This window comes from Papio anubis, chromosome 12 (genome assembly GCF_008728515.1).
Source record: "Papio anubis isolate 15944 chromosome 12, Panubis1.0, whole genome shotgun sequence".
NCBI classification, from domain to species: Eukaryota; Metazoa; Chordata; class Mammalia; order Primates; family Cercopithecidae; genus Papio; species Papio anubis.
The window spans coordinates 59,561,874-59,586,025 of record NC_044987.1 but is presented as its reverse complement, the minus strand read 5'-3'; the positions used below and the strand labels follow the sequence as shown (position 1 = coordinate 59,586,025).

Sequence of the window (24,152 nt, the reverse complement as noted above, 5' to 3'; positions counted from 1 at the left end):
GCAGAAAGAGGAAAGCAGAACTCCTTTGTTGGTAACCAAAGCCAAGATTCATTAGGTTGAGCTTGGACCAAAAACCTTAAAAAAAAAAAAAAAAAAAAAAAAAAGGTGCAATGTGAGCACAGTTTTCACTGTTGCATCCAAGGCTCTTAACAGTTCTGTCTGGAGACAGGAGTGCAAAAAAGTCCACATCACACACCTGGCCAAAACTCGAGTACTATGTTTTAAACAAAGCAATAAATAATTACCCACAAATTCCCAATGAACTCTCACAACGACATTTGACTTTTTTCTTTGGGGCAGAAAGAGGAGGAAAAAACTGGCACCAATGCTTTTGTCCTCCTAAATTTAAAAAATATACTGTTGAATTAAGAAAGTCAATAGTAAATACATATATTATCACCCACGGCCAAACCAAGAGGCTTGAAAATGGCAACTATTAAAAGACTGAAAGCCAAAAAAAAAAAAAAAGAAAAAAAGAAAGAAAGAAAGAAAGAAAAAAAAAAAACCCATACAAAGTCCAGAATTCACAGGTTCATAAGAAATTTGGCACTGAAAAGACAGAATTTCCACATGTAAAGAATTTTACTCCCCAGTCGCATGCTACAATTAAAATGGCAGAGGCCTTTTCAGAGGACTGGGAGGTTGGGAACAGTGGGACAGGTAACACAGATGACAAAATGTCCTCACTAGTTTTAAGAACCAGGAAAGGTTGATTCTTCAGAGCCAATCTTTTAAAAACAAGTTTGAACTAGAAGAAAAAAAAAAAAAGTCAAGAACAGGAAAAAATAACCTTCTCTGAAGATCCAACCTGTGGCAGGTGCCACAAAAGGCAAAATGACAACCATGGGCTATCCAACTAACAAAGGTAAAAGCCTAAACCCACAACTCTTTTCAAACACAAAAATACAGTACCAGGATATGAGCATCCCATCAAACCTCAAGTGCTAAATCTTAAAAGCTCCACAGAAGTCTGGTTTGATTATGGAAAGGGCAGAAGTAGCTAAAACATGGCTGAAGAACCAGCCAATGACTCAAAGCCTGAACTCTAATTCCTCCCTAGGCCTTCGTAACAAGCACATGCTTTTACCTAACATGGCTTACAAATAGGAAACACAAAGGAAGTAATCTGGATGAGTCATTCCCTTCTGAAGAACAAATGGAACCAAATACCAAAAATGACTCTTGATACAGTCTAATCATCTGTAGCTTCTTTTCCACTGTTCAGATTTATAAAAACAAACATTCTAGGAAAAAAAAAAATGCTTCTCAATGTCTATGATAACATCTTAAGCCCATACTGTGGTTTCCATCTTGTTTTTAGACATATTTATGCCACCTGAATCTTCATAACAACCACACATTTAGGCAAAATGGATATTCCACAGATAAGAAACTCTTCACCAGAGACAACATAACTTTTAGCCAACATCTCAGTGCTTATTTTTCTAGTGTATGACTTAAACAAGAACCTAGGTGTTCTGACTTACACTCTGCTACACAAAGTGTATGCCATAGACAAACAGCATCGGTAGCACTTGGGGATGATTCATATGTAAATTAAAGTTTGAGATGTACCTGTTCTAAAAGAGATTATGGTGCCTCTACGGTAATAAGAGACTCTTTCCGGATTTGGAGCCAAATATTTGCCTTACCTATGCAGCCTTCCTCATCCACGTAAGTTTTAGATTTTAGTACGCGTTTTCGTTTTCTTTTGTTTTCTCCACTTGAGCTCTAAAAGATCAGAGGATACAATGTTAAGCTGATCAATTATGTTATACAGAAAAATAACAAAAGCTTTTAAATCTATACTAATCATTCTCCAGTACTCCATTATGATAAAAAGTTGAAAGAGAAACTCTACATTAGTTTTAGAGAACCAACCCCATCACATAGACAAGTTACGCTCACTATATACACAGGCTTGATATTTCATTGTTCATAAGAAGGAAAGTAGCATGCTGAAGAAAGAACTGTGTTCTGTTCATTCGGTCAATAAGCTTTTGCTGGGTAGTGCAGGCGACATGGTTAAAAAGTAGGATAAGGACCGTAGTGGAGGAGACAGATAAGGAAAGCAGACCACTGCAATACGATGTGGTGAAGGCTTCAATGGAGGGCTGAGGCAGATATTATGGGAGCACACAGGGATGGCCCCTAAACCACACCAGGGGTTTCTGTGGCATATGCCCTTGCTGTAGATACTTGCTATGTCAGCCTTCACATTTCTTGTTTTTTTTTTTGGTTTGTTTTTGAGAGGCAAGGTTTTGCTCTGTTGCCCAGGCTGTAGTGCAGAAGTGCAATCATAACTCATGGCAGTAGTCCAACTCCTGGGCTCAAATGATCATCCCGCCTCAGCCTCCCAAGTAGCTGAAACTAAAAAGCATGTGCCACCATGCCCAGATATTTTTAAAGTAGAGACAAGGTCTCCCTGTGTTGTCCAGGTCTCAAACTCCTGGACTCAGGCGTTCTGCCCACCTAAGCCTTCCAAAGTGCTAGGATTACAGGTGTGAGCCAACATGCCTGGCCAGCCTTGACACTTCAACATTACACCTATCTAATTTAGTCTCAAATAGGTATTACTAATACCAACTTCCTTTTATCTCCACTGGTCTCTTTCATCTCATTTTCTCTTCAGCTAATGAGGAAATTGGCGTAAGATTTAAATGATGCACAATGAATTAAGAAAAACTAACAGCCACAAAGGAAAAAAAAAATTGTCAGCAACTATTTTTTCAACTCTTCATTATCTACACTAATAGATGTAAAAAAGATGCAGCTGAAGAGCGTTCCAAGCTGTATTTCCCCTCTGGCTGACAGTTTGCCCATCCAGCCCTTTTCCAGAATTGCTTCTGAAGGGCAGCAAATGTGTTTAAGTTGTTTGTTCCCCTGTCTTTCACATGTTGCTCTGATGCAGGGGGATCTCTTTTTGCACCACTCTAACAGGAGGTGTACAGCACAGCAGAGATGCTGAAGGTCATGAATACAGAACAGCTCCCAGGTTCCACCTCTGAAACGTTCTTGAGACTATACCCGCTAGCAAAATCTCCCTTCAGGTGAGAAAGGAGGAACACCCATTCTGTACAACCTGTTGGAGAGCAGAATGAGACAAGAGCCATCTACTGGCATTTGTGAAGTATACAGCAAGGGAACTGATTTAGCAAAGTGGTTGTAGGTCCTTAAGACATAAAGGATACATGGATATGCAAGAATCCCAGTATAATTTTACCTTGACAGAAGGAGGTTCAGGCTCAGTCTTTGGCACTGGTTCAAGAGGTGGAGACGGAGGAGGAGGTGGGGGTGGTGACTCAGCCTCATAAGCCCCAGGAGAGTCTGGGAAGACTGAAATAATGAAACAGACTTAGATCAGAGAACTACAAGCACTATCTGGTATAATGCCTTCTCCACTGGTTCTCTAAATTGACATGTCCAGCAAAGGGGATTTAGCAAGCAGTAATTCATGATAACCAAGAACTTTGCAGTTATATAGTTATCTTTAAAATATATATATTTTATTAATTTTATATAAATAAAATCAGAGAATCAAGAACTATTACAGCCAGAAGTATCTTAGCTAAATGTTTTCTTTTATAGCTAAGTCAGGTTATGAAGTTGGTTTGTAAATATCCACTCATCGCCTTCCATATGCCATGTATTTCACTTTATTTTTACAACTCTGAGACAGATTTTCTTATTTGCACATTACAGTAAATAGAGGTTCAGAGGGGTTCCGAAACTTGCCAAGGTCACACAGCTTACAACGGAGACAGGAGGTTTTAAGCCTAAGTCAATCCAATTCTACAGCCTTGCTATTCCAACTATACCATGCCGCTTTACCATTGAGGACAAGACATTCTCTCTCAAGATCTATGTGGAGACAATCCTCAGGTTATAACGAACGTTCTATGCCAGAGTCTTTCACTGTGACCTAAGGGTTTTCATCACTTGAGATGTTTGTTAGACTGAAAATCTCCAGCTGATGTTAAGAGTATAAACTTGGAGGTGGGTGAAGTCATCTTTTAAATGATTATCATTATTTAAGCTCTAACAACTAGGACCTGATTAATATTTTGCATATTTCTAGTGACTGCTCCACTGATAGGGCTTGTTCTGCTACACTGAAGTTAACAGGAAAGCATACTTTTAGGAAAAAAATACTGCTGTGGAAGTGGCATCACCCAAGAAATGAGCACCACCAGAGGGATCCCATGATTTCTTAACAATTGCAGAATTGGTGGTCTTAGTAAACGGCCCATGAGAGGGGAAGCAAAAATCCTCAACTGACCTATTACTCAATCACCACAAAGAAAGTGCTGGGTAGCAACTTAGCCTCACCTGCTCCCTGACTCTCCTGGCTGTATTCAAATTCTTAACACAAGTCTTGGATCTGAAATTCTCCCAACTGATTAGGTCAGTGTTAAAAATTATGACAGTGAAGCGAGTTCAAGGCCAAATGACCTAAAGAGGTGAAACAGAACAAGAGCCAGAATGAACAATAAATTACACACTTTAAGTATAAAATGGGCCCCAAAAACTTTATAAGCTCTGGGAAACAAGAGAGAGAAACACAAAAGGAAAGCAGTCCAGCTATCAGCCCAGCTCTGGGAGGCTAGAACATGATGGGAACTCAGGCAAGAGAAAAGTCAAACACCAGAAGTAAGCCTCCATTGTTCTGAAGGAACAGCTATGAAGAAAGCTGGGCTATAATGGTAGATGTGTTATAATGGGAGGAGGAAAGTTTAGGCAATGAGGAAGCCAAAGGAATTTTGAGACTCACAGTAATAAACTTAGGCATTCTTATTTCCAGTTCTGAAACCAGTTGACTTAACCAAAGAAAACAATCCTAGTGACACCCTCTAAGACCCCTCTCACAGCACTGTATGCAAATGTTTATCCAGATCCCCACTCTAGACTCTAAGCTCCAAAAAGGCAGAGACACCACGTTTCCCTGGCATAAACACAGAATAACTGTGTGTGTGTGTGTGTGTGTATGTGTGTGTGTGTATTTATTTACATAAAGGAAAACCACCACTTTCTGAACTAAATTTGGAATGAGGAACCCAGGTCAAGGAAGACAACATATATCTCTCTCTTCCTTCCACACACTCCCTGAGAGAAACACTGTGATAATAAACAAGTAAAACATTATGACTCCCCCAAACAGGGAAGAGAATAGTAGAGGAGTCAAGAGCCCTTAATGATTAAGAAATTTCAACAAATCCCTGGAAGATGGAAGGCAGATGGGAGAAAGCTGACAAAAGAGGCATCAGTCAAATTAGATGAGTCAGAGAGTAGAGATTATTATCTATTATAAAACTTCTATTTTTATCTGACTTTTAAAATTGTAAATATCTACTACTTTGTTTAAACTTGCCGCCATTCATGTACTAGAATATATGTCTGTCTGCCTTAGTCTTTACCAAGCCAAACATCCCCACTCAATACATTTTTACTGACACAGACATAAAGAATGTTCCATGCACTGGTGTATTTTAAACAGATTTGTAGCCAATCTGCAGCTCTTCAAGTGAAAGGTAAGCAATGAAGTATCACTTATTCCAGGAAAGCAACCTTTGTTGGGACAGAGTAAAAACTGCAATGAAACTAATTTCAGAGATCCACTGTGTCAAAGAGTTCTCTGGCAGAGACAGGTAATTAGAATTCTTGGAAACCATTCACAGCTTCCTAGGACTCAGTATTTTTAAAAAATACCTATCTTTACCTAAAATTGGGGATCATTTGCTTAACATTCTCCATAAGCACCTTGCAAGGACTGAAAATATTAGCAAAGACTTAAATATTTATCAGTTAAAACTACATTTCTTCTTAGCAATGTAGATGTTATTCTTAATGTTATTTCTTTCTGGGTCTGGCCTTTTGATTTTGCTTTACAAAGAGAGTATGTAGAACTACTAAAGGTGCATATGACCCCGCAGGGGTAAAAGAGAAAGGCACAGTCCCTTGGGTAGAGAGTTACAAACAGAAGTGGAAGGGAATTTTCTGAAAAAACTGAAGGTACTTGCAAGTATGGGCACCTCAGCAGGAAGAGTAGAGTGAGTAATAAGAAAACTATCTGAACTTGTTTCCAGACACAGGTAAAAGAAAAAACAGGCCAGGTGCAGTGGCTCACGCCTGTAATCCCAGCACTTTGGGAGGCCAAGGCGGGTGGATCACAGGGTCAGGAGTTCAAGACCAGCATGGCCAACATGGTGACACCCCATCTCTACTAAAAACACAAAAATTAGCTGGGCGTGGTGGTGGGCGCCTGTAATCCCAGCTACTCGGGAGGCTGAGGCAGAGAACAGGTTGAACCCGGGAGGCAGAGCTTGCAATGAGCGGAGATCATACCACTGCACTCCAGCCTGGGCGACAGAGTGAGACTCCGTCTCAAAAAAAAAAAAGAAGAAAAGAAAAGACAAAACAAAAGAAAACCATGTACCAAGCACTGTCTTGGCACTTCTGACACATCATCTTATTTCATGTTCATAAAAAGCCTGTACCATTTGTGATAAAAATCCCCATTTTAGAGATGAAAAACAAAGAATTAAACAAGTTAACTAACCTGCTTAAAGTCACACAATAAATGGTCAAGGTAAAATTTAAACCCAGGTCTGCCTGACTCCAAAGTTCTTGTATTTTCTCTTCTCCTGCTGTTCCTTTTCTAACTTCTGGCTGAAGACAGCATATTGAACTATATGACATACTCAGTGTAACAGAAATAAAGCAATAATCAGTTAGAGACTGTGTAAGGGTTTAAAATAAAATCCCACTGGCTTTGAGACAAAGACGAAATTTAAGAATAAAATGGCAGAAGTTTATAAATTTAGTCAGATGCCAAAAATTATCTTTGCCAGAGGAAAAAAGAATCTAAGAGCTTCTGCTCTATATCATCTGTTATTATAGGTTGTGCATCTCTATCGCATTTCTTCACATTCCTTTCAAAACTAAATAACCCCACTTATATTTCTAATCACCCAACAGTATTATTGTTGTAGGCTACAGATCAGAACTACAAGGAATATTTCAGAATGATATAATGAGTGCTCAACCAACCATAGTAATTCCTTAACTTAGAACTGACTCCTTCACTAATACTAGAGTATCTAATTTACCTTTTTAATGTACATTAGGTTGATGGCTTCAAAGACCTTTCCAAAATCTTCCCAAGGTCTTTTACTGATTGGAAATAGGGAAGCACCTATTCCTACATTTACTTCCTAATTATTTTCCCATGTGTCTACATGGAGTTGTTCCTTTCTGCAGCCTTGGCCAAAGCATTTTGATAAATGACAATGGAATGAAAATATAGCATTTGCCTCTCTGGGATGCTCATGTGTCTTATCCTACCCATTCTGAAGGGCCACTAAAAACCACAGAAGGACATTGTACCTCTCACAGCATATCAACGGCTGTAATTCTAAACACATAGCATGAATGGTAGAATCTAAATCCACAGAAGTGTAAAAGATGCTACATCTCTATCACAGACTCAACTTTCTGCTACTATTTCTTGGGTCTGTTCATTTTTTTGCATTACTGTCATCCATATATATAATTTGTTTTTTTTCACTCACTTGTATAGTTGAGCTAATATCCTTTTTCCAGAAGCCTCTCTTAGCATTTTCAATTCCTCTTAGTTTCTAGAAAAAGTAGAATCTTACAAGTTTCATTTTGTCCTTTGATAGCACAGTAGGTTCCTTTTTTGCATTCATTATTATTCTTTACTCTCCCTTTTAGTATCTGTTTGTGTTTGTCTCTATATCTTCATGTGATGCTGAAATACTTTAGACTAGATTTCCCCTCATTACTTAAAATGTTTTATACCCATTATGCCATGAATTCATGGACAATTGATTAGAGCAGTTCAAACTTTTAACCACTGTGTCTCAAAGTGGGCTTTTCAAAGTAGAGTCATGCACTAGTATATCAGTTCAACCCATTTAACTTTCTTTTTACCCTCCTTCTTTTTCTATATTCTTTATACAATTTGGGGCAAGATCTTGGCTCTTCAAAATACTTGATATTTTTTTTAAAGGCATATTAATGTTCCTGGTAAGACTCTTGCCCTTATGAGGTTTGCTTATCTTACACTGGCCCACAGCCTAAAACTAGAAGGGTCCACAGTGTCATTCCCTTCCAATAATGACACTGCAGGTTGTTCCAGTTAACCCTAGTTTTACCTGTGTGGACCACCACCAATAATATCCTGGCTGCCTAGAATGTCACAATTCTTAAAAGATTCACATGAAGGTAGCCAAAGGAATATCCTCCCCTTAAAAGAAAAGAAAAGAAAAGAAAAAGTCTTAGATAGTGTGCATAATAATAATTCTTATCCTCTTTCCCTCTGTGTTATTTTGACAAACTGACAAAAGATCATGGTTCTAGTCAAAAGGCTAACGCAAATTTCAAACAGAAAGAGGTGCTATGGTGTCTCTCAATGCTAGAATTACTACTCTCATTGTGATCCTTAATCCATTACTTTTTTAGCTCCTTGAACATTAAAAGTAAAATTGATCCCCCTAACCAAAAATGACTGGTAATGCCCACCTTCATCTTCACTGCTATCAGATTCAGGAAGTTTGATTCTTCTCCTTTTTTTCTTCATGTTTTCAGTTTCCTTTGTCTCATCATCAGATAACGCTACTTGCTTCCCCCTGTTGTCATCCAGAAATAAATTAAGCTTGTTACACATAACAAAAATGTTAAGTATTCACATGCTCTTATGGGTTTTGCTTTATCACTCGTGGTCTTAATTCCAGAGGGTAGAAAAGGACAGCCAAATAGTCCAATAAGGACTCTTGTTAAGGATACTCTGCTAACTGACCATTAACTAGGTCACTTTATGAGGTGACTTGAATAAAAAATTTCTAGAGTTTTCTAGAAACTGCTGGAAGCTACAACCAGGTTATCAAAAATCTCTCCAAATTCCTTCTTACTTCCCTGATAGGACTTTCAATTATCCAACAAGCATTAAATAAGCAGCTACTACATACCTACAAGGCTCTTTGCTAGCCATTGAGAATACAACGATACAGAAGAAAATACTGTTTTCAAGAAGTTCTGGCAAGCACCACTGGCTATAAGGCAATGTGGTAGATTTAACTGGACAAATAAAATGTTATGGAATATAATTCATATTTGGAAAACTTACAAGCTAAGTAGAAGTTCATCATGTAGAAAGGGGAAACATATTTTAAAGAGAAAGAACAATATGAGCAAAGGCAGAGATATCCTTTTAAGGTGATTCTAATGACATAATAATAATAAAAAAAAAAACCCTAGACTCCGCCGTGACATTATTTAGCTCCTCAGGATGAATGGATACTCCATCACACTTCTCATGCAACCAACAACTAATTTATCAAAGGCCTACTGAATGTTAGAGATACAAATATATACAAGACATAATCTTTGCCAACAAGTACCTTATGTCTTATATAACTTTAAATACCAACTTTCCTTTCTACCTTGAACTAGAAAAAGAACAATTAAACCCAAAGTAAAAGGAAATAATAAAGATAAGAACAGAAATCAATGAGATTAAAAAAAAGAAAATTAACAAAGCCAACGTTGTTACTTGTGGGAAAGAGATTAATAAAATTAATAAGCTTTTTATAAAACCCATTTTGAAAACAGAAAAATATAAATTACCAATCAGGAATGAAACAGTGAAGAAATCTGTATTGAGTACAGGTTCTACAAACTCGAAGAATAAGGTTATATAATGAACAGGTTTATGCCAATAAACTCAGCAATTTAGATCAAACTTTGAGTTTTAAAAGCACAACTCAGTCAAAACGGATCCAAAAGAACTAGAGAATTTGCACAGCTCTAGTTAAATCAAATTCACAACAAAAACCTTTCCCACAAATAAAATCCAGCCCTGGATTCACTGGTAAATTTTATTAAACATTTGAAAAATATGTACGTATATATAAACTCCTTCAGAAAACAGAGGAAACTTCTCCCAACTGCGGTCATGGATCGCTTAATGACAGGGACACATTTTGAGCAATGCATTGTTAGGTGATTTCACTGTGTGGACGTCATAGAGTCTACTCACACAAACCTAGATGGTCTAGCCTACTGCTCCTAGGCTACAAACCTGTACATCATTGTTACTGTACTCAATACTGTAGGCAACTGTAACACAACGGTATTTGTGTATTTAAACATCTAAAAAGAGAAAAGATAGTAAAAATACTGTATAAAAAAGATTAAAAATGGTACACACGTCTAGGGCACTTGCCATGAATGGGGCTTTCAGCACTGAAAGTTGCTCTGGCTGAGTCAGTGAGTGAGTGGTGAGTGAATATGAAGGTCATAGGATGTTATCGTACACTACTGTAGACTTTATCAACACTGGATACTCAGGCAACACTAAATTTATTTTAAAATGTTTTTCTTTCTTCAATAATAAATGGCTTACTGTAACTTTATTTTCAATTTTATAACGTTTTGGCTCTTTTGTAATAACACAGCTTAAAACAAAAAATTGTACAGCTGTACAAAAATATTTTCTTTATATCCCTATTCTATAGGCTTTTTTCTGTTATAAAAATTTTGTATTTACTTTTTAAACTTTTTTTGTTGAAAGCTAAGACCCAAACACACATTAGCCTCGGCCTACACAGGGTCAGGATCATTGTCTTCCACCTCCACATCTTGTCCCACTGGAAGGTCTTCTTCAGGGGCAGTAACACACATGAAGCTGTCATCTCTAATGATAACAATGCCTTCTTTTGGAATATCTCCTAACGACTGCCTGAGGCTATTTTACAGTCAACTTTTTTTATAAGTAGAAAGACTACTGTCCTCTAAAATGATAAAAAGTATAGTGCAGTAATTATAGTAGCATAGCCATTTTTATTATCAAGTATTATGTATACATAACTATTAATATATATGCTATACTTTCCCATGACTGGCAGCACAGTAGGTATGTTTATACCAGCATCATCACAAACACGTGAGGAAAGTATTGTACTACCATGTCATGACAGCTATGACGTCACTAGGCAATAGGAATTTTTCAGCTCCATTATAATCTTACGGGACCACTGTCATATATGTGGCCCATTGTTGACCCAAACATTGTTATACAGTGCATGACTAATCTTACGAAGTTAGCACAATTTTGACACAGCAACTTGATAAAGACATTACCAGAAAAGAAAGTAACTGACCTATAGCCCTCATAAACACAGGCAACAAATGCTTAGTGTAATATTAACAAATTTAATCCAGCAATATATAAAAAAGGATAATATCATAACTAAGTGGAGTCTATCCCAAGAACACAAGGTTGGCCTAATTCACCACATTAATAAAAACACCATCTGAGCATCCAATAAATTCAAAAAAGCATCTGTCAAAATTCAATAACCACTCATGATAAAACCTCTTAGCAACCTTGGAACAGAAAACAACTTCCTCAATCAGGTTAAGGGTATCTATTAAAAATCTACATTTAACATCACATTTAGTAGTGAAATACTGAATGCATTCCTGACAATAAGCATCAACAGTGAGTGATGTACCCATGGTTGGGGACATTTTTATCCATACAAGTCATAAGTTCCTAGGAGGTAAGACCCACTGGACAGAGCTTTAACCCTCTAAAATTTCACCATTTTGTTGATGTTTTCAACGAGAGTAATCCCAACCTTGCCACAAAAGTCGTCTTTCTAGGCCTATCAGTCTTGACAGTGTCCTTTAGAATTTCTTTCAACAGACTAATTCTACCAACTATGAGGTAGTGTCTCCAATTCCTGGATCTAGTTTTAATAGCTTATGTGCTTTTTATTTTCTTTTCTAATTACATTTTACCACTTGAAAAATAAACTCATTGATACAAAAAGAAAACAAAGAACTTTTTCTCTTAAATTTGACTGGAAACAGTAACCCTTCATTTGGCAAATTGAAGTGAAACACACACACACACAATTAGACACACTTATGCCATGTCCACAAATTTAAAACAAAAACTAACAATCAATTTAGATCAATAAGGCCAAAAAAATGACTTTGGTCCTTAAATCATCCAAACTGGCTGATTCCACAGTTCTACTCCACTAGATAAGCTAGTGGGCTTCTCTTTCCATTTTGGTTGTATAGTTGTATCCGTAAGGCATTAAGTGGGATTTAGTACTTAACTGAAAACTGCCTGCTGTCAATAAGCCCAAAGAGACCTTCTCACCCCCAGTAGAGACTCTTCCCCAACAAGCAACAACATTTTCCTACCTTTTTTTTTCCTTCTGCAGCACCTTAACAGGCTCTGCTTTTTTGCTGGATTTTTTCAGGCCTGCAGGAGCTGCCAGCTTTGGTTCAGTGACAGATACTGTAGGCTGCTCCACTATTTTTTCTTCTTTCACTGCTTGTTCTGAGTCCAAATTGACTTTAAGTTTATCTATAAATAGAGTATAGTAGACAACATATGACCCCATCATGCAATATTAATACATCATTCTTTTGACAGTCTACCATGTGCCAGGTAATATGTTAGGAGCAGGGGCAAAAAGGAGCTCATGGACTATTTAGAAAACATTCCTCCTTTCCAACCACCACTCTAACTGTAATTTCTCATTTCTGCCTCCTGCTAATCCCTCATTGTATCACAGCCCCCAGGCTAAATGATAGTAAAAGCAAGGCTTAGAAAAAACATATACAACTTTATGAGGTATCATCTTTTTCATTTTCAGATGAGGAAAATCAATAATCAGAAGGATTACAAGATGTTTCCCAACAATACACAGTTTACAAATGGTGACAACGATTTGTAGCCAAGACCTTTACTTTCTATATATTCTATCTTTTAATGCCTGGATACCCTTAATATCTCACTACTACCTTAATGATAAAAGTTAAAGACATTTTGGATTCAAAGAAGTTTGGTTCAAACCCCGCTTCACTCTGGGCAAGTTATTTTATCTAAAAGTCAGTCTTTTCTACACCTGGGATAATAGTTACAAGATTATTATAAGGACTAAAAGAGATCAGTATTGGTTAAATGATTTATCCAAGGTAACACTGACAGAAAAGGTAAGAGTTGGGATTTGAACAGAAGTCAGTTTAACTCCTCAAAGTCCTTAACCCTTTTCCTACACCGAGCTGAAGAATGACTACTGTGCAACAGGGAGAACTAAGAAATGCAAAAAGGCCTAGCCATCTGAGGAACTATAGAAGCATGTCATCTAGCCTTCACACTGTACTTAGTGATAGCTTTTCACAAGTAAAGTCACAAAATACTATTAGAAAGCTGTCAATAGCTGGAGGCGCTTCAATAAGTAGTTTTGGTTATATGTTGTTATAATAGCTTAAACCTTCTACAGTGTAGAAAAAACTAGTATCATAGTCTTGGCTATTATGCATAGCTTAGTATAATAATTTATAAATAATGTGTATTATTTGAAGGTGTAGCTGATGGACCAAAGTGTAAAATGTAATCTATTTACACTTTTCTCTTTCCTGAAGACTTGAATAGAAAATGCGAACGGTGGAATCCACCTTTCCAATGATGGCATACTCTTGCATTTTCAACTGTTATTCTCAAGTATCAGTGCCTCTCAAATATCTCAAATTGTATAAGAGAGTAAACATGCATCTCCAGGGCTCTAGGGGTCAACAGCCAATCCAAAAAATACAGTACACTGGAGTCACATGTGTAGCTTTAAAATTTATGCAAAATTTTCAATCTATCACATAAATTATACTGTTTTAATAGCAATTGTTTTAAAAATGGCATCATTAGGAGAAAAAACCTCCAAATACTTCCTACCTACCTTATGTATTAAGGAAAGTGTGGCTACTGCATTGAGTTTACCAATTACAGAAAACCGATCTCAATTAAAATACCACTGATCAAACATTAGATTCAGCATCCAGAGTTTCTTCTCTCTGTCTTGGTTTCACAGAATTTTGAGAACTCTAACTTAAACATATATGCAGCTACCAATAGCCAATTAACTGGTAAAGAGGTAGTTCAATGCAACAATTTAAGGCGATTATTAAGGAAAATTTAATGACATTTTGTTACCTGAATGATCAAGTCACCTATTTTCTAGCTGATTAAAAGCATTTCCTTCTTATACTCAAGAAAACATGAAACCTTTTCAAGCAAATAAAGATAACCAATTATGACCTTTAAATTTTGTAATCAATGCTGAATTTTATCACATATAAAGCATTACTTTTAAAAATTGAGATATAATTCACATACCATAAAATTCATCACTTTACATTCAGTGGGTTTTGGTTATATATCCACTATAACTGTCCAGTTTTAGAGCATTTTCATCACCCCAAAAAGAAACCCTGAACCCATTAGCATTCCTCCTTGACCCCAGTCCAGTCCCTGACAACTAATCTTCCTCTCCTCTCCTGTCCTTCCTCTTTCTCTCTTCTTTTTTTTTTTTTTTTTTTTTTTTTTTGAGACAGAGTCTCACTCTGTTGCCCAGGCTGGAGTGCAGTGCAGCGATCTTGGCTCACTGCAAGCTCTGTCTGCCGGGTTCATGCCATCCTCCTGCCTCAGCCTCCTGAGTAGCTGGGACTACAGGTGCCCGCCACCATGCCCGGCTAATTTTTTGTATTTTTTTTAGTAGAGACAGATTTTCACCGTGTTAACCAGGATGGTCTCGATCTCCTGACCTCATGATCCGCCCACCTCAGCCTCCCAAAGTGCTGGGATTACAGGCATGAGCCACCACGCCCGGCCCCTACTGTCTCTATAGACTTGCATATTCTGGATGTTTCATACAAATGAAATCATATATGATCTTTTCTATCTGGCTTATTTCACTTAATATTTCAAGGTTCATCCATGTATATCACATATCAATCTGTACTTCATTACTTTTTATAGCTGAATAACATTTCATTGTCTGGATATACCACCTTTGTTTATCCATTCATCAGATGACAGACTTTTGGACTGTTTCAATTTTTGGCTATTATGAAGAATGCTGCTATGAACATCTATGTACAAGTTTTTGTGTGGACATACAGTTTTAATTCCCTTGAGTAGATATCTAGGAGAGGAACTGCTGCTCTATGTTTAACTTTTAGAAGTACTGCCATATCATTTTCCAAAGTTAGTACACATCATTTTACATTCCCCACAGCAGAACGTGAAGGTTCAATTTCTCCATATCCTTGCCAACACTTGTTACTGTCCAGTATTAAGTTTACATGGTTCAAGTCCCCACAATGAACTCTCTTCATCCAATTCTCAAGCTTCATTTTCATTGTAATGATCTTGTCATGTGTCAAATACAATAAAAAAGTCCTAATTTTACTCTGAACATTCAGCCTTGAAGAAATGTCTGTTAAATAAATTAACTTTGTAAGCAATTCTTTTTTTTACATTAATATTTAATAATATTTTATTTTATCCAGGTTTTCCCCCTCACTGAATTACGTGCCATTATAACACCTTATTACTCCTACCTAGCAATTACAATCATCCACTATTTGAATGTTTTCTTTCTTTCTTTTTTTTTTTTTTTTTTAGGAATGGGGTCTTGCTATATTTTTGGCTGGATTTGAATTCATGGGCTCAAGCAAATCTCCTGCCTCGGTCTCCCGAGTAGCTGGGATTATAGGCATGTACCACCATGCCTGGCTTTTTTTCCATATTTATTTGTCCATCTCTCTCAGTAGAGTATAAGGACTTGAGGCAGGGACCTTGTCTTTTTCTCTATTGTATCACCAGTGCATAACAATGCCAAGCATATAGCAGGTGCTTGATCTATTTGCTAACTAAACACATGACTTAAATAAGTACACTTCTGTATAGTTTGATTTTTTTAAACAATTCACAATCACATATTTTATGTATTTTAAAAATAAGAATTTTAAAATTCACTGGGTTTTTAAGGTTACAAATGCATTAAAAAAAAAAGCAACCAACAAAAAGATGGGTCTCATCAAAGTTGCCAAGAAACCATGATCTGATTGGGTACAGTGGCCCATACCAGCTAGGCAGGTCAGTGACAGCATGATGCTTTAACACAGCAGTCCCCAACCTTTTTGGCACCAGGGACCAGTTTCATGGTAGACAATTTTTCCATAGGCAGGGGTGGTGGTGGGCAGCAGGGTAGGGGTGGTTTCAGGATGAAACTGTTCCACCTCAGATCATCAGGCATTAGATTCTCATAAGGAGCCCGCAACCTAGATCCCTCACATGCACAGTTCACAAAAGGGTTCGCAATCCTATAAGAATCTAATGCCACCACTGATCTGACAGGAGGTGGAGTTCAGGCATAATAATGCTTGCTCATTTGCTGCTCACCTCCTGTGCAAACCAGTCCCCAACAGGCCCTGGACTGCTACCCATCAGTGGCCTGTGGGTTGGGGACCTGTTTTAACAGAAGTAGGAATCATTCCCTGTACACCAACTGTGCCTGCAGTAATACAACAATGCTTCCCAGAAACCTTTAAGTATCACATTTTCCATTCACTTTTCTAGTTACCCATTCTGAGCTGCAAGAACACAAAAATGTTCTCTGACAGCTTTTATAGCAAACACAAAAACTGTCACGCTTACATAAGCAGAATATGAAAAAAAATTTAGCCATCATGGAAAGGCAGAATTTTGACTAATTTTGCTTGCATAGGCATGTAACAAAATGCCTCCTTGAAAAATCTTTGTAAAACTGATGCTCCAAGAAAGTGTGCCATAATTATCCTGTGGCTCCTGCATTCTTCCTGGTATTCTACCACATACTCTCAGGGGATGTACACTTGATATGAGAAGTATGAAAATATGTGACTACTGGTTCTTTCCATACAGAAGAATTCTTACTTAAGTATCTTTTTAAAAATAAAGAAGATTTTTGCTTTCTCAAAAAAAGATTTTTAAATGTCCATTATGACTTGGGCCCTTCTAATTCACACTGGAAGTCTAATTCATTACTGTAAGTAATCTGCAAAAAATAACCAAAGAAAGGCAAAATATTTGCTTTTGTGGACCCTTGAGAGATAGAAGAAATAAAGGTCACACCAGGCAAACTGACTCTAGCATCCATGTTATTAACCTCAATACTATACTGCGTAGCCAGGCAGCCTCCCTTTTATTTTAATCACCCATTTTCAAGGGCCCTATGAAGGAAATAGTTCATTATCTTTTCAAGGCGGGAAGTTAAACCAGGAATAATAAACTGCTCTCGAAGAGATCTCAACTGAGCCTAACTCACCCATAAAGTTCCAGCTAAGTTACTTTCATCAATATATTGGGCAGTACACTGTAAATTTATGTTAGGATGCAGGTAGTCTCCTGGACAGGCAAAAACTAAACAAAGTAACTTTCACTTCCGGTATAATATGTCATTACATTAACATTCATTCATTAGTCAAAGTAAGGTAAGAACATGCTTACTCATAGCAGCTTTTCCAAAAAAGTTGCTCATCATATTCCCTTTCCCTGGGGCCTTGTTGCCTGCTGAAGATGCCTACAAGCACAGAAAACACGTATGATTTTTTTCTAGCATTTAGGCTGTTCATGAAGTAGCAGTCTCAAACAATCTCTTCTATAGCACACTGCTGCAATAGTATAGTCTCTATATAATAGTGCCAAAATGCAGAGGTGTTAGATATAAGAACAAATCTAGAACAATAATCCACACCAGATAGTAACTGGTGTTAATCTCTAAAGCTTAGTTTCTTATAGATCTTATAAAATTAAGTACCCATGGATATGTCTAAACTTTTCTTGAGCACATTTAAAAACTATTTAATTTGACAGAATTAAAAAAGATCAGAGACAGTATGTACACAAAGCGGGAAAACCTAAAACATTACATTTTTAATCATCAGAAGTAGATCTGAATTCCTGGTTCCCACCGTTTAGTAGCAATATGAGCTCCAGGCAAATTACTTAAGTCTAGGTTTCAGTTTTACCATATGCGAAAGGGAAATAGTTAATACCTCCCTCACAGAACTGATAAGAGGATTTGAACAAAGACCAAACTCTTGGCACACAGCTGAAATTCAATAAACATTATTGTTTTCCTCCATCCTTCTTCCCCAAGACAGACACTTGAAAATGACAGTGATCTGAATTGAATACACTTGACACTTGAAAATGACAGTGATAATAATAGTAACAACAATAATTATACTTTTCTGGATTTTTAAAATAGTATCGGAATGATACTTTTCTTAAGTCAATGCCCTTAAGTTAGTTCAGATGACTGAACAATAAAAATCTAAGGGAAGCAAATAAAGCAAAACAAAACAAAAAAACCCACATAAAGTATAATAAGAATGGGAAATACACTAGGAAGGAAGGTATATATTGCAAAGCCCAGAACATAAGATATTCCTCAGAATGACATATTGCAAATAAACATTTTTTTGAATGTTAACAATTCTAGAGGTGTTTTCACATGTTTTCATCTGGGTCTCACAACAATCTCGTTTGCAAAGGAAATCCAAGGCTTGGTGAGAATCATTATCAAAAGCAAAAGAACTCTTTCAGGTAATAGTATCAAGTATTAAAGCGTTCAAACTAAAGTAGAAAAATCAGAACTGAGTATCAGAACCTTACATAAATAAACTACTACCCCTGGGACCATTAATGCTTTTCTAGTTACCCACTAGGAGCTGTAATGAAGGGTATCTTCAAAGAAGACTTACATTTGTTACTTCCTTAGCCTCTGTTTTAGCTTCCTTGTTGGTTTCTTGGGTTTTAGCAGCAGCTTTGGAGGCAAACATTCCCATAATTCCTTTGGGCTGCTGGGAAACCTGCTTGGATGCAGGTGGGCCATGACCATTGGTGGTCAGCTCATTGTTGGCTTGTGTCTCACTTGACATGTGAAGATGTGACTGCTCAAACTTTTTGGAAGATGAAGAAGATTCAGCAGGAGATCTAGGGACTGCAGCTGCACATTGTATAGCACTAAATCTAGGGACAGAAATGTTACATTAAGTTAATGTCAGCATATGCATTCTTGGGTGGTTCAACAAAAAAAAGAGAAAGAAAAAAAAACTAATGTCAGTATACAACCTTATTTTCAAATTCTTGCTTCTTCCACACAATACTTAACTCTAATATTGTTTAAAATCAACTTTAGAAAAATGTTGTATGAAACTCTCTATTACATAAAGAAACAAATACTAGAGAGAAGTGAGTCACTTGTACTAGGTCATACATCTAGTTAGTAACAGACAGGGTTGGAATTAGGTGCCTTCTACCACCATTAATTGAATATTCTTGCTTTTTTTGAAAAAAGTATCCTAATTCAAAAAAGAATGCAACCAACCATAATAAAAGACGCAGTAATTTCATTATCCTTGGGAAATGAAATAGCCCTTGTTTTTAAAGACCTGCCTCTGATAGGGCTAGATTTGCAATAAATATTGACTGAATCAAAACTAAGCTTTAAATATTAACAAATTTCCTGGCAACGCTCTTGGCCAGAGTAAATCATGCTGCAGGGTTGGGTGTGCTGGCTCATGCTTGTAATCCCAGAGGTTTGGGAACCTGAGGTAGGCAGATCGTGTAAGTCTAGGAATTTAAGACGGCCTGGGCAACATGGTGAAACTTTGTTTCTACAAAAAACACAAAAATTAGTTGGGTGTGGTGGCACACGCCTATAGCCCTGATTACTCGGGAGGCCAAGGTAGGAGGATCACCTGAATTCAGGAGGTCCAGGTTGCACTGAGCCATAAGCTCATCACTCAACTCCAGTCTAGGGAACAGAGTGAGACGCTGTCTCAAAATAAATAAACAAATCATGCTTTAAAACAAGGAAAAGGCTGGGTGTGGTGGCTCACGCCTGTAATCCCAACATTTTGGGAGGCCAAGGCAGGTGGATCATGAGGTCAGGAGTTCAAGACCAGCCTGGCACACAGCAAAACCCTGTCTTTACTGAAAATACAAAAGTTAGCTGGGCATGGTGGCACGTGCCTGTAATCCCAGCTACTCAGGAGGCTGAGGCAGGAGAATTGCTTGAACCTGGGAGGCAGAGGTTACAGTGAGCCAAGATCACACCACTGCACTCCAGCCTGGGTGACAGAGTGAGACTCTGTCTCAAAACAAAAAACAAAAAAAAGAAGAATAGGAGAAGCTGGGAGCAGAGCCACTGGCTCCAATAACCTATAGTCCTTGACAGCCATTTGTTAATAATTTCTAATAATACTAACGGCACCAGACAAGTAAGTATGCCCAAGGCCAAGAGAAGAAAATTGGTGGAACAGCTTGCGTGGCATATTAAAGGGAACATACATCTCTTCTCTAATCATTATAGAAGTGCCGTTTCACACAAATCCATAACGTAACATTCCACATTGTGAATAGGTAATTAATTTAGCCTTCTCACAGGATTATTTTCTTTGTTAGAAAAAGCAAAGTTCCCCAGCTTTTTCTAACAAAGAAAAATATTTTATTTTTCCCAGTCTTGCTTATTGAGCATACGTAAGACCTCCTTGAAGTCTTATTTATCTTTTTTATTTCAGGCACCCAGCTCAAGACCTGGCACAGAAAAGTGCTAGAAACAACATGTTGAAAGAATGACTAAGTGAATGAAAGTGAGGCTTCTGGCTTCTCTCCCTTCTTTAGTGTATCACCTTCAACTTGGGGTGGGAGATTTCTAAACTATGTGGTGATAGCAATTATCTTAAAGATCAACCAGGCACAACTTCGAGATTAACTGCTAGAACACCTGGTCTAATGAAAAAAAAAAGAAAATCCCTGATACATCATTTCATCTCAGAAGTAACTTTAGACTGGACAGCCCCAAAGCTAGAGTCAAAAGCTCCAAAAATCTTCCACTGATTTATTATGGTCTTCATCAGAAAACTCTGTATTTACACACATCTTTTGTGCATCAGAGTTAAGAACAGATGGAAATCATTTGCTTTCACCCACTGCTCTTCCTCTCTGGCCTTGCAGTACTTCCACATACAAGGAAAAGGGTAATGTTTTATTTCACTGTCAATGTCTGAAGTTGGCGTTGAAACAACTCTTTCTCCTTCTGGTTTGAATTCCACACCTTAGGGTCAGGACCAGGAATTGGCAATGAGGAAGAGACCGAGTTAGGCTGGGAGTATGTCTGATGACAAGAGATCTCTGGTCAATCCTAAAATTTCAACTTTCTTCATGTCACGGCACTTAAAACACACGAAATCATGAGTCAGATCTCAGTTGGCCCATAATTCTCAGGACCAAATACAAACTCATTTGTTGGAGATAAATTCACTTTTCTACTGAGGATACTTTAAGTAATTAGGTAAAGTTTCACTGAAGTGCTTCCTATTACCACATTTCTACTTGCCATGTTTATTTTAGTGGGCCCTGGCAGATTTCATTTTGAACTTTTGCGTCACTTTTATTCTTGTTTGCTTACTTGCTAGATACAACAAAGGAACTGATTTTTAGAGCCCGGAATACCCAACTAGATTTAAAAATTTTTTGAAATCTAGTAATATATTTCAAATAAACTTATCAGGGTGTTAATATTTTCTTGAAATCCTTCCCTAAAAGACAAGAGACTTGTAAATTATTACTCTTTGGCTATACATTTGTTTATTTAATAAATATTTGTATACTTATGCTCAAGGTTTTGAGCTAAAGAAAAAAAGAACTAATGTCTATCACTAATTCACTCAATAACTACTTATTAGTGTGCCAGGCACTATTTTGGGTATATAGTTAACTGAGACACGATCCCTATTCTCATGGAACTTACAGAAACTATGGCAATTCTGTCTCTCTCTCTCCCTGAGGACCCATCTTTATCAGTCATCCCACCTCCCCAGGATTTTCAGCCTTTTCTTCTCTATAGCACCCTCCTAACAATCCAAGTTCAAGTCATTCTCAACTTTAGAAACGTATATATCCTTCCCGTCTCAATCCCTCCTTAGCTACCACCCTCTTTTCTGCTTTGCAGTCAAATCTCCTGGAAAGAGCTGTCCATATTTGCTGTCTCACTTCCTGTGTTCCCATTTACTTAGCTCACCAGAATCTGGTCACTCCACTGAAAATGCTCTTACTAAGGCTATCACTAAATTCCATGGATAATTTTCACTTTCTAACTTACTTGGCTTCTCAGCAACGTTTAACATTGTTGACTGGTCCCTCCTACTTGAATCTCTTTCCTTAGGGGCTAAAACCCCATATACTCTTATCTCTGATGGCTCCCTCTTGAGCCCCCTTTTTCTGTTCTTCCCTTGAAAAGCAACTATCATTAAATAGTGCTTACTATGTGCCAAGTGCTATTCTAAGTGCTTAACATATAATAGTCCATTTAATCCTCTACAACCCTATTTGGCTGGTACTATTATCAGCTTTACTGACAAGAAAATTGAGGCACCGAGAAGTTAAATAATTTGCCCAAGGTCACGCAGCTAGTAATTTGGCCTAGAGTTTTACTTTCTGCCCTTCTTTCATTCTATACATTCTCTCTGCATAACTATCTACTACTATGGCCCAGTTACTATTCTTTCTGATTCCAAAATCTCTCTTTAACCCAGATTTCTCTCCTTAGCTCTAGATTCACCTATCTTTTGCGATGGACATCCTCACTTGGATTTCTTACAGGCTTCTCAAACTCAACATCTCTAAAACCCAATTTGTCATTTTTCTCTCTCTCCTAAAGCCTGCTCCTCCTGTTATATTCCCCTTCTTAGTACTCAGCTGCCCAAGCCAGAAGCATGGGTATCAAACTTTTAATACCAAGAAAGGCTGTCTTCCCCCATCCCCTACCCCCACACACCTTGTCCCTGACCACTACCATACATTGAGGTTGTTTTCTATTTTTTTTTGAGACAGAGTCTCGCTCTGTCGCCCAGGCTGGAGTGCAGTGGAGTGATCTCGGCTCACTGCAAGCTCCGCCTCCCAGGTTCATGCCATTCTCCTGCCTCAGCCTCCCGGGTAGCTGGGACTACAGGCGCCTGCCACCACGCCTGGCTAATTTTTTGTATTTTTAGAAGAGACAGGGTTTCACCGTGTTAGCCAGGATGGTCTTGATCTGACCTTGTGATCCACCAGCCTCGGCCTCCCAAAGTGCTGGGTGCTGGGATTACAGGCATTAGCCACCACGCCCGGCCACGTCAAGGTTTTTTGATGGTCATGACTCATTAAACTTCACACCTCTCCATCCCCAACAGCACAACTTTACATCAGAAAACTGTCGTATCCACCTGGATCACTGCCACATTTCTCCTCCCTGATGGCCTTGCCTCCAGATTATTCTCTTCTGATCTATCTTCAATACTGCAGCCAGAACAATCTTTCTAAAATGCAATTTTGATAATTTCACTCCATCTGCTTAAATATTTTCAGTGGCTCCCCAGTGCTCTCAGAATAGAGTCTAAATTTTTATCCTAGTAATCAAAGCATAATGTAATTCCTGCTTGGCCTTTTTAGTCTTCTATCTAATTATTTCCTAGCTTTCACTCTAAGTTGCAGCCACAGAAAACGATTGTGGTTCTGCACAAGCATGTTTTCTCTCTTAGCTCTGTCCTTAGCCTCTCATTTCTCCTTTGCTTGGCTATTTCTACTGGGCCTTCAAGACTCAAGTGAGATGTTATAACCTTCAGTGTCATAAGTCATAACTGTCTTGTCCCCTGACTCTATCCATCCAAAAGTGGGAGATAAGTGCCCCAGCCAACATCTTCCCCCAATATTCCTCCTATTTCAGCACTCTTACACTGTATCATAACTCCTGTCTCCCATCAGTTACATGAAAAGGTACGCAGGCACATTCACTCTCTACTGTATGGTATGTCATAGGTATCATGAGATATTTGCTGAATGAATTCAAATGATTTTGCTCAGTACCTGTCACAGCAGTAGGTGCTCAATATATATCTGGGGAACTGATCTGAATTCTCAATACAACCCCACGAAGTAGACATTATTACATCGAATTGAAAGGCAAAGAAACCAAAGCTCAAAGAGTTTAAGTAATTCGTCCAATGCCACCGGGCTACTACGCAGCAAAGCCACAACTCAAGCCTGTGACCACCAATTTCCAAAATGTACATGCATTATAGCCCATTACCTCCTTGTGCTGTTAAGGATACAAAAGATTTTAAAAACCTGATCCTGGTATGGAAGCTTAAGAAAAAGTTGTTTTTGAATGAAAAGTAGAGGGGTATCAAATTAGGAATTATTTTTTTAAGGACAACATTTGAACTAGTTGAAGGATAGGTAGGAT

The 24,152-nt window shown here is 37.8% G+C and overlaps 1 protein-coding gene across 2 annotated transcripts in view; it reads right to left on the bottom strand.

Annotated features, from left to right (window-relative positions):
* Positions 1 to 24,152, bottom strand: part of POLD3 (DNA polymerase delta 3, accessory subunit) — a 52,148-nt gene that overhangs the window by 5,124 nt on the left and 22,872 nt on the right. For both annotated transcript variants that reach the window (XM_003910411.4, XM_021926315.2), the window contains 6 exons: positions 18,628 to 18,895; positions 17,369 to 17,441; positions 12,238 to 12,403; positions 8,542 to 8,648; positions 3,224 to 3,336; positions 1,653 to 1,731 (listed from right to left, as the gene is read on the bottom strand). In XM_003910411.4, the coding sequence (XP_003910460.1) occupies positions 1,653 to 1,731; positions 3,224 to 3,336; positions 8,542 to 8,648; positions 12,238 to 12,403; positions 17,369 to 17,441; positions 18,628 to 18,895 (806 nt within the window). The remainder of the gene's footprint in view (positions 1 to 1,652; positions 1,732 to 3,223; positions 3,337 to 8,541; positions 8,649 to 12,237; positions 12,404 to 17,368; positions 17,442 to 18,627; positions 18,896 to 24,152) is intronic.